Source organism: Plodia interpunctella, chromosome 1 (genome assembly GCF_027563975.2).
Source record: "Plodia interpunctella isolate USDA-ARS_2022_Savannah chromosome 1, ilPloInte3.2, whole genome shotgun sequence".
Classification (NCBI taxonomy): domain Eukaryota; kingdom Metazoa; phylum Arthropoda; class Insecta; order Lepidoptera; family Pyralidae; genus Plodia; species Plodia interpunctella.
The window spans coordinates 10548644-10559735 of record NC_071294.1 but is presented as its reverse complement, the minus strand read 5'-3'; the positions used below and the strand labels follow the sequence as shown (position 1 = coordinate 10559735).

The window sequence follows — 11092 nt, the reverse complement described above, 5'->3', positions numbered from 1 at the left end:
TATTTGTATCTTATCGCGTATTGACGCCGGCGTCTATTAGAAGCAGTGATAGTAATTGATAACTCTCACTACTGGAAAGGGGCAGTGATAAAAATCGGTAATAAGTAACGCATAAATGCACCCAGGATGCAGAAGATAATAGGAAATGTTTCCGGAGACGGGCGCATCTCAAATGTACGGAGGCTGCGGCGAGAAGTTTGCGCGCCAGTCGGGCCTACTGCGCCGTCGATACTACACGTGTCACACGTATCGTCCAACCTCGCTCGCGCACGCGCGCTCGCGATCGCGATCCTACCCAAACATAAAAAAAAAACACAACCACCCACATTGTGAACAAATGACAGTGACGTTTCGGGGGGAACGGTGACAATAACACGCAGAATTTAATTATGTTTAAATGATAATAAAAGAGATCTACCAAAAAAAATTCTAGTGTGAACTGGTGAAGCGATCGATTTGTCGCAGTGTTGTGAATTTTATGAAATGTTAAAGCCCCCGGGTGGTTAGCGCGATGATGCGCAAGGAAGCCGGGGCCGCCGGCGGCGGCGCGGTGTTCTCCTTGGACGCCGCCGAGTGCATCACCCTGCAGCAGATCCTGCAGGCGTTCAACTCCACGATCAGCGAGGAGCACGCCTGGGCTCTGTTCTACCAGGCCGCGAGGTGCTTCCAGAAGTGTTTGGCGGAAGGTTCCACTTGCTACTTGGCGACGGAGCCAAGGCACGTCCTGTTGCATAAGGACGGTAGCGTGCATCCGAGCACCCTACTGCATCCAGGAGGTAAGTCTTTTTTTCACTAGCCATGACTTCTTGTACAAAGCAATGATCCAATAGGCTTTTGGTGTCATCTATAAAGCGTACGAACTAGAAGATATCCACAGAGCTGTCGTGAGGCGTGAGAATGCTTCGTTCCTACGAGTATTGAACGCACTCAACCTTGACCCCATATCGACCCCTTATCTTAGGTCAGGATCTAAATATAATCTGCTATTGTAAAACAGAAATTTGAAATAGAACACATTATATATTGTAGTATTTTCATATTAGTTAAATAATAAGAATCTAGGTCTTATCATTTGGCGAGGAAATTTCTTTTTGAAATGTGCGGAATACTTACGATCTCATCCAACGCTCAACGTTTATCACTCTTATCAGTCATGATGACTTGAATGGAAAAACATGACAACCTGTGTGCTCCACATTTGTTAATTTCCGATTTACGCATGTCGTAAAGTCCCGTTTCCCTAACGTTCTATCGCGTATTTACATAGCAACGAATTCCTCGCCTTCCTTTATCGACTTTTATGATCTGCACATCGTGGGGAGAAGTTCGTGGATAACTAGGTATAACTTTTTAATAATTACCTCCAAAACTGGACGTAGTCAGGAATGTGTGAATAATTTATGTAACTTCTCCCCTGCTATTTCCAGCTGAATTTGATGCTTGATGAGTGCTTTTATATTATATATTATAGCCTTTTATAATTAGTTTGCACAATAATTACGGGGTATTGATTATGAGAGTATTATGATAAAACATATTCGATAAATAATAATTACTGTTAATGACCTTGCGATATCAACGTACCTACGACAATTTTTCTCCTATCAGCAATTAATCAGCAGTTTTTTATTCGACGTCAATTAGCGACCGACTTATTAGTAGTCGTGTGGAGCGCGTCGCTCCCGACGCTCTATACTATTTCAATTTGAAATTTAGTATGTAACGTTAGGAGCTTGTGGACACAACAGTGTTAACTTAAATACTGCCGACGGCTGTGACGACAGTACCAAGGAGGTGGTCAACAATATGTATTATTAATCTGTGCATATTGTGTATCAGATCAAAAAGGGTCAAACGATATATGGAATAGAAATGAGAAAAGGGAAATTGCTTTAGAAAATAACAATAAAAGAGAAATGAAGACATCTCCCGTGAGAGTTATGACCAGGCATAAAATCAAGTCTTACTCTACTGATATTATGAGAAAGTCTGTGGAAATGTTCGTTACTCTTTCGAAGCAATGTCTCTCTCGAATCTGAGTGTCTTGCCGGTGTCATTCCCGGCTGCGGCTGTGATGCGGCTAAGCGTAGGGTCTGCTTAATTTTAAGCATCTGCTTTATTTAAACGTTTTTGAAGTTTCAAATCTCTCTCTCTCATCCGAGCGTTCTGTCGATTCCTCCTCAGCCGTTGAGCGTCGGAGCACAGGGTCCGCTTTCCTACATTTTCATCTGTACTTCACTCGGACGTTGGCATCCCTAGTTGTACAGACCATTGGCGCATGTCAACACTTCTTGGGTTGGGCGCTTGCCTATCAGCTGTTTTCATGCCTTGGTCACTTTATACGATATCCATAAGACAATATGGTGTGGTTTTATTTTAGGACGGGAACTACACTACAAAATTTAAATTTATCGAAGCAATATTTACGGCGATGTCGACAGTCAACCAATCTTCATATATCTCGGCTCATTGTTTTCCAGTTTCAATTTGTGCCTGATGCGATTTTTATTAAGCATATCGTGACCTATTTGCGAAGTACTATTACAGTACATAGATTTATCGTTCTTCTACAGTTGATGATTTATGGTCTGTTGGTGAATGTGGAAACGGCCACGGTATTAATAAATGATTGTTTGATGATGTTAAGTTAGGTCTACATAAAGCGTATACACTATTTTGTGGCATATTCTTATGATAGGGCCCTTTCTTCAAGTTCCAGATGTCCAAAAAACCTGCGCATGACTCAGCAGTCAGCCAGCGCTGATGAAAAGGAATCAGAGAGAGAGAGTGAAACCCTCTCTATCCTCTTTGTGTCACCAACTCCCCGCGCCTGTCACTCCTCAAGCGAAACTCATTTAATTGGTTGAGCTATACGTATAGCTACACAGCTATACGAGCATATATCGGTAAATAAAGATCCGTCACATCTGCCCTAGTTTCGAATAGATAACTTGTGTTAATATTTTTCGTACGCGTAAGTAGGTACTTACCTAGGTGCAATTATTTTGTAACCAGGACAGCGGTTATGTAAAAAACCTCCCGCTCCACACACGAAATAAATATTTTTTTATGGAACAATCACATATATTGAGTTCATAGTGCAAACCGCGAAAGTGAAAGGAAAGCGGACCCTGGGCTCCGAAGCTCTACGGCTGAGGAAGAAACGGAGTAGACGCTCCGACGAGACCGTCATTATACGGTTGATATACGGATGGCTACGCAATTTAAAAATGCAGTTATTTTAAAATTACAGAGAGACACATGTTCTTTATTTCTTTATATGGATATGGATAATGAGTATATAGGGTAGATAAATAGAACATATCGCCATCTAACTAGGTATAAAACTATTAAATTAAAAGTCACGCTTCACACGCGTCTGACTTCTAAGTCTTCCTACCTACTTGTTGCATTGCCTTTATTTAAAGATATAATATTGCTATAAAACAACAAACCGTTGAAAATAAGTAAATAAACTAAGTGAATTCAAGGTTAGTTTTCAAAATAAACGCCTTCAGACTGTTATGTCATAGTAAGAACCGCTAGTAACGTTGTCAATGTCACTTCCGCGACAGTTTTCTGGAAATATAATTCAAGAAATATACAATAAAATGTTTATATATCTGCTGCATCTGCTGCCGGTCTTTCTCCGGCCCGGGTTTTTACCGATATTCTATTGTGTTACTCAAGAATAATATAGATTTATATTGATGAAAGAAATTCGGATATCGGTCGAGTAGTTTAGAAGATTACACACAAACTCCTCTCTATTGAATCTAGAATTTTAGACAAGCGGCCGTCTGCGACTTTGAAAATTGGCCTCTTTCGAAGTTTCATCAAAATCGGTCCAGGGGTTTTTTAGTTGAGTTGTTTGAGAAAATTACCATCTACTTTACGTAACTAGAAAGGTTTTATAGTACTTGTTTGCCCATACCAAAGCCATTGTCACAGGTTGACGAACCCGATTCGAAATCAGGTAAGTAGGTGCGAAAATAATGCAATACTTAGTTCCATTGAAGCGATAAACCCCATCTTTATTAGTATATCAGTCCGTTATATTAGATTGAACCGATCTCGTTTCGCACTTATCAATAAAGGCCGACCTCCACCGCGATTTAGTTTAAGTTAGCTCGCATAGCAGTTCACATAACATAGCTCAGTTTATCATAGAAACATAGTATAGTGCGCTCGAAGCAAAATGTACCAGCTAAGCTAAGTAATAACAAGTGTAAAAATGAACAAGGTCAATTAAATGTTTTAAATTAAGTTTGCGAAAAGTTTTTAAATTTACTACCACTATTTTCATAGATGGATACTGTAAAGACAATAAATAATAAATATAAATAAATATTATAAATATATTAGGACAAATCACACAGATTGAGCTAGTCCCATAGTAAGTTCGAGACTTGTGTTATGGGATACTAACTCAACGATACTATATTTTATAACATATACATATATAGATAAACATCCAAGACCCGGGGATCGAACCCGGGACCTCTCGGTTCAGAGGCAAGCACTTTACCACTGCGCCATCGAGGTCGTCAAATAAAAAGTTCATAGCTCGATATGGACCGCTGTCATAACGGTGTCATCTCAAGCTATTGTATTTACGAGTTTAGGAGTCAACTTATCTTTGTGGAAATATCGGCAGACGAGCGTTTTTCTTCAAGCGGCGTTTTTGCCGCATACAATATTTATATGTATTGTTCTCAAGTGTGGGAAGCAGGCCCCCACAACATTGTTGTGTCGAGATTCTGAATGAAGTAAGTATAACTGCGTCAACTTGCGGTATTTGTTTCATTTTAATTCATTCATTAACTTTTGTCGCTTTTCTGTGTCCATAAATTTAATAGCTCTCGGATTAAGGACCAAGGAAACAATTTAAATAACTGTATTGTAATTTGAATTTCTATTTTATTGTCTGTTTCTTAATATTTATAAATGCGGAAGTGCATACCAAGTTTAACCGACACTATTGAGAAATTTGCTTGCATATAGGTAGTAAGGAGTGCGGAAGAGGACTAGGACAAGTGACAAAGGTATAGTAGGCATATATACTTTACTTATAAATAATCAAAATTAATATACATAGAGAAATACATTTTGGATAAAAAGTAGTGTACCTATATCATTCCGTGTTGCGATTGCCTTGCATCAAAATAACGTTTGGGATGCGATTAAGTAACAGTGAGTAGTTAAACAATCGTCGTGTCATTACGAAATGTGTTTAACCTAAGTGTTTAACGAATTCGAAGAACGTCTACGGGGTGCTAATGAAAAATCCTACGCTTGTCACAGTTAATTATTCATTATTAATCCTCCGTTAATTAGAAATACTTACAATTTTATGGCTACAGCCATTTTACGATGGGACGTAAGACATTATCGTGCATTTTACATTGAGCAAATTTTAAAATTTGAAATTTTTAAAAATTGCACCTTAATCGACCCAACGGTTTAGCCGCGAAACGGTGACAGACAGATTGTTCCATTTCATAATATTAAGTATTGATATGTATACAAATGAAAGGTGATTTCGACTTATTCTCTTTGCTCATGGAAGATAAAACATAGAATGTACCAACTGCGTCTTGGGCAGGTTAACTTAAAGTTATCCTAAAACCAAAGTTACCCTAAAACCAAAGTTACCCTAAAACCAAAGTTACCCTAAAACCAAAGTTACCCTAAGAATAAAGCTTTAATCTCATAAGCGATTAGTTATTCTCTCTTCTCATATATTAACCTGACTGAATGTCCATTCCAAGAATAAGTGCCCAGATCAACGTGTAATTGAAGTTAAAAACTGTTGGCTCTGTCTACACCTTGAGAGAAAAAGATGTGATAATAATTCAAACAAATGCTCATTTTGCTGGGTTCCTATTTAGGAGCCACGGGATCCTCTGATAGCTGCGGGAAACGGGAACAAGTGCAATAAATGCTCTGCACAAAAAATGGTCCGGTGGTCGGTCAAGGAACCCGGTATAATCGACTTCCATTGATAGATGTAGCGAGATGAAATTATTTCATTTATTATGTTTTAACAAGATTTTTATAAGTAGTTTAAAAATTGTGTTAATTTTTAAAATTGTATACCTTTATTCTTATTATTTGATTTGATATTTAATATGGTTAAATTGATTTTACTAACATTCTTACATATTATAAAACAAAGTCCTCTGCCGCGTCTCTCTGTCTGTCTGTCTGTTCGCGATAAACTCAAAAACTACTGCACGGATTTTCATGAGGTTTTCACCAATTGATAGTGTGATTCCCGAGGAAGTTTTTAGGCAAGGCTTAGGCAGGTTTAAATTATGCAATATATTATGTTTTAACCCCAGCGAGTAAATATGTAATACTAACGTGGACCCTTTTGGCTGAAATTAATTAATTCATATGTACGGTACTTATTATATCTAAAAGAGTGGTAAAACTGCTTTTCCGACTTGACCACATAACTGTTGGTATCTCTTTGATCTTCATAGTAATAACAAGATGTTTTTAAGCCAAGACCTTTCTATTTACGACTTTTTAATGTTAGAACTTTTGTCGGCCATGTTCGATTCCGTGTCCATAAATTGTATAGCTCTCGGATTAAGGACCAAGGAAACAAGTCAAATAACTGCATTGTAAATTGAATTTCTATTTTATTGTGACGATTAGTTAAATGTACATACCGAGCAAAATTTGTTTACAATTGTGAACCAAATTTAACTTCGAACCGGTACGAAGTGGTGCTTGGTTATAAAAACAGTCCGTAAAATTTTATTTACGAAATTCAAATATAAATAACCGATTTTAATATTTTTAATCTAAACAGGATTTAAGAAAACTTAAGCGATCGTATTAAAATGCCAAAATTAAGTCGCTATTTTGACATATTTGAATAAAAAATATAAGTTTATCCGTATCAAATAAATTGTGGTGATTCGCCAATTAATAAGGCTTCCATCAGGCAAAAACCAGAAGCGGTTTCTTTGGAGTGGTCAAATAAAACCAATTTACATAGGAATCCTTTTTACTCCGCCTATAAATGGATTTCCGACAAAAAACTAGACTACAATAGAGCAGAACCTTCTGGATCTCGACTTATTTTGTACCCTACGACTATTGGTTTATGGAATGCCTTTTTTCTGGCGTTTTTCTAAGAATAGCTCCTGCAGGTACCTCAGGTCGACTAGTTGGCACCTCTGCGTTGTTATTACAACTCGTAAATAAATAAATTAAAGGAAAAAGAATAAATATTGATGCCGTTGTTGATTTTACTTAAGCATTTCAAGTGCGTACTAGGAATCAGAGGGCTGGGCTTTTGTTTGGTTTGATACTGCTGGTTTGAATTGCAGAAATAATAATTACTTACTTACACGAAGATTTTGTAATCCTAACAATTTCCATGACAGAGCAATATTTGAAAGAAAACAAAAATTCTCTCTCATATCTGAGCGTTTTCCCGGTATGTTACATCGTCATGGATCGTCGGAGGCCAGGGTTCGCTACGTCTATATTAAAATTGCACTCGAATTGATTGAGGGCGTTGTAACTGGAAATTGATTTATGCCGAGTTAAAATGTTTACGCCAGTTTTATGTCAAAATCAATAATGTTTATAATCGTCTCAACTTTACGTCACGCATGGTATCTAATGCTTTCGTCGTAACTTTTCTAAGACCTTAATTAGGTACTTCAGTGTGCACTGAAGTAGACACAAGTGCATATGCAAGATTTGAAAACTAAAATATATCTAGAAAATTGATGACTGAGTGACCTTCTTCAGTGAATAGCCATTTAAATAACAGGCCTCGAGACCTCCCAAAATACTAGCTCATTTAGCTATTAGGCACTCAGACACTGATTGTGACATCGGCACACCGCCACTCATAGGCAGGGAGCTTGACGCGCAACTTGGAAATTGCAAATATTGAGACAATTTTAAGAACTAGATAATTGGTGGACACATATATATATTAATATATATATGTATATTGGACATAATATTTATTATCTATTTAGGCTGTAGCTTATGTCATTTTCCGACACCCCTTTCACGTCGGCTGGCGAAGATTCAATGAAAGTCATATTAATGTATCGAGCATGAAAACAGACAGATTTAGACTTTACATTTCTGGTGGTTTAATGGGATTAATAGGTACCTTCTTATATATATATATATAAATATATATATATGTATATTGGACATAATATTTATTATCTATTTAGGCTGTAGCTTATGTCATTTTCCGACACCCCTTTCACGTCGGCTGGCGAAGATTCAATGAAAGTCATATTAATGTATCGAGCATGAAAACAGACAGATTTAGACTTTACATTTCTGGTGGTTTAATGGGATTAATAGGTACCATTTTATGTTACTTGTATGTCGTTAAGTTTCATGTCAACAGCTACTTACGTAAATTAATAGCTATACGTGACACCATAGCGTTTTCATGTAGAAAATTGAATCTCCAAGGATTTTTCGAATGTGGATTGTAATTAAAATGGACAACAGCAATGTCCGGAGGATCCAACACGAATTTAGAACATATTGTTCTGAATTGGATTGGATTGTTCTATTATGGCGAGAACAATGCCTGAAGATGCTGGAGGCAAATTGTTGATTGTTTCAACTGAACCTGCCTCTCGCTGAATCAAATGTAATGAAGGATTTTATATGAGATTCGATCTCGGTGCACTGATCTTCAAGGAGGCCATTGGTCCCGGTTTAAAAAATGTTAGGTTATAATATGTAAACGGCTGAAAACACATTGTTCAAACATAGCTAAGAACACTCAATTCAATTCTACATCAAATCATCTAATTTTTTACATCAAATAAAAAAAAATAGATTGAAATCAGTTCAGTTGTTTAGCTGCTACGAAGCCATGTGTAGACATATAGGTACACAGACACGTTAAACTTATAACTCCCCTCTGGCTGTCGTCGGGGGTTATAATAGTACATTTTAAAAAGGTGCGGCTTGTCAAAATGCTTAATAAATAAATAATTAATGTATCCTTAGGTAGGTAAGATGCTTATAAAACATAGTTACATTATATACCCACCCACGCAGAAATTATGTAACGTCATAGTTTGACACGCTTTATATTTTCGAAGACTCAATGTTACAAACAGGACACGGTTTCTTGACAAAGCGGAAAGTGAAAACTGAATATGTAATGAGAAAACAATATACAGCTACTTTATTTATTTATGTACGAGATTTACTTCAGCTTCCGACTAGAATCATTACAAGAATTGGTATGAACAGAAGCCGAATAAGCTGTAGGAAAATTTCAGGTACTTTCTCCACAGTTTCGACAAGGTCGTGATCCTTGTAATCCTTGAGGGGATCACAGATAGTTATTTTGAATTGAGATTTCTAAATAACTGAAGCTCGTGGCTCCGCTTACAGCACAAATAATTATTGTTATTTGTGTAATTTTCATATAAACACCCTCAGTCCCTCATTACAACACTATAGGGGTTGATTTTTTTAAATACAGTAACCTATGTTCCAATACAAATTTCATTTAAATCGGTCCTGCGGTTTAGCCGTGAAAGCGAGACATACATACTAGATCTTCGCATTTATAATATTAGTACGGATTTTAGTGGTAATAACGGCTGTAAATGGACGCTTTCTTCTTGATTTCACAACATTGAAAGAAGAAACAAAGAGAATGCATATACTATATCGAAAACAGGCGCAACAGGGGTGTTCCACTGTGGCCTTGCGTGAAGGTCACCCAGATCGATATGCACCCTTTGTGACGTCAACGTGGTAGCTAAGGCTATTTTAGTCTTACTAAAACGTAAAAGTTTTACGCAAGACCCGATATAGAAGAGTTAGTACGAGTATGATGACAGAATAAGATTGTAGTGACGTGGCTACTAATAAAGAGTATGTCTTTGTCACGTCGTTCTAAAATAGTTTTAATTCAATAGAAGTTGTGGTGTTGAGATTTAAATGAATATAAAATTAATAGGATTGTAAATAGATTGATACAATTTGGCGGTATCAGATGATAACCTAACGACCATTTAAGAAAAAACACATTAAAGCTGCCAATTTTCTTAGGCGGAGGCGCGCCTTCTCCTGTACGTATTTGTATTTGACATGTCATCGAAGTATGATCCAATATAATGGAGTATAAATGCAAAAATATGAATGCTTTACATACAGCTAAGCGAGCTAAGTTTGTTATGGACGCACGGTTTAATGCTCTGTGAAGGTAAAACTTTCCAACTATCGCTTACACAAAAATATTTGTTTTAACAGAAAAGATTGATAATGTCAGATGATTAATTACTTTTAAACATCGTTTCGTTTAAAATTAATATGATATAATTGGTATTACCTGAAATTTCTGAATTGGGTCTCTCGCCTGTCTGACATCAACACACCTTTGGTATTTATAGATGTTCTATTCCTTTAAATACAATACATATACTATGCCTTATTTATAAAATTATCTATTAATATTTACAAAGTTTAGAATACTTTTTGATTCAGTTCATAAGATATGAATATACATTTTCCTTTTCCTACACAGCTCCCTTATATTTTCCAAGATAATTTATGAAGAATTATTCAAATAACGTGTAATTTACGTATCTGCTTGATGTCTCGTTTGATCACGAAGCCAGTCCGTCTAGTTCTGATAGGAAGTGCTAGGTTTACACTACACGCGACCACGGTATCGATTCTGTCAACGTTAAGTCTGAATCGTGTCTCGATGGTTTATTGATCGTAATTTTTTTAGCGAGTAAATAAAAGCTCTTCGACTTCTGTGCTCTGAGTTATAATTCTGGACTCCTTATAGGGTCGGCTCCAGCTAAGATAACAACGGTCTGTCCTGGATTGTTGGAATGGTCAGTCCAAGTTTTATGTCCTACTACTGGCCTAAAGGGGAAAGCCATTTTCTTCCACTCTTCCTAAGCAATACACCTAAATTTATCAATATCGTCCCGTTCAATTCAATTCATAAACAATTTATATTCGAATAATACACATCACATTAAATAAAATTACACCAATAAAAAAAACAAGAAACCGAATTACAAGCAAAATAATATTACAATTCCTAAAAAAA

The 11092-nt window shown here is 36.7% G+C and overlaps 1 protein-coding gene across 5 annotated transcripts in view; it reads left to right on the top strand.

Annotated features, from left to right (window-relative positions):
* Nucleotides 1-201: 201 nt before the first annotated feature.
* Nucleotides 202-11092, top strand: part of spir (spire) — a 167671-nt gene continuing 156780 nt past the window's right edge. For 4 of the 5 annotated variants that reach the window (XM_053747696.1, XM_053747686.1, XM_053747708.1 and 1 more), the window contains exon 1: nt 202-776. In XM_053747696.1, coding sequence (XP_053603671.1) covers nt 512-776 — 265 coding nt within the window. In that variant the 5' untranslated portion in view covers nt 202-511. The remainder of the gene's footprint in view (nt 777-11092) is intronic. The other variant, XM_053747718.2, reaches the window with a different exon arrangement.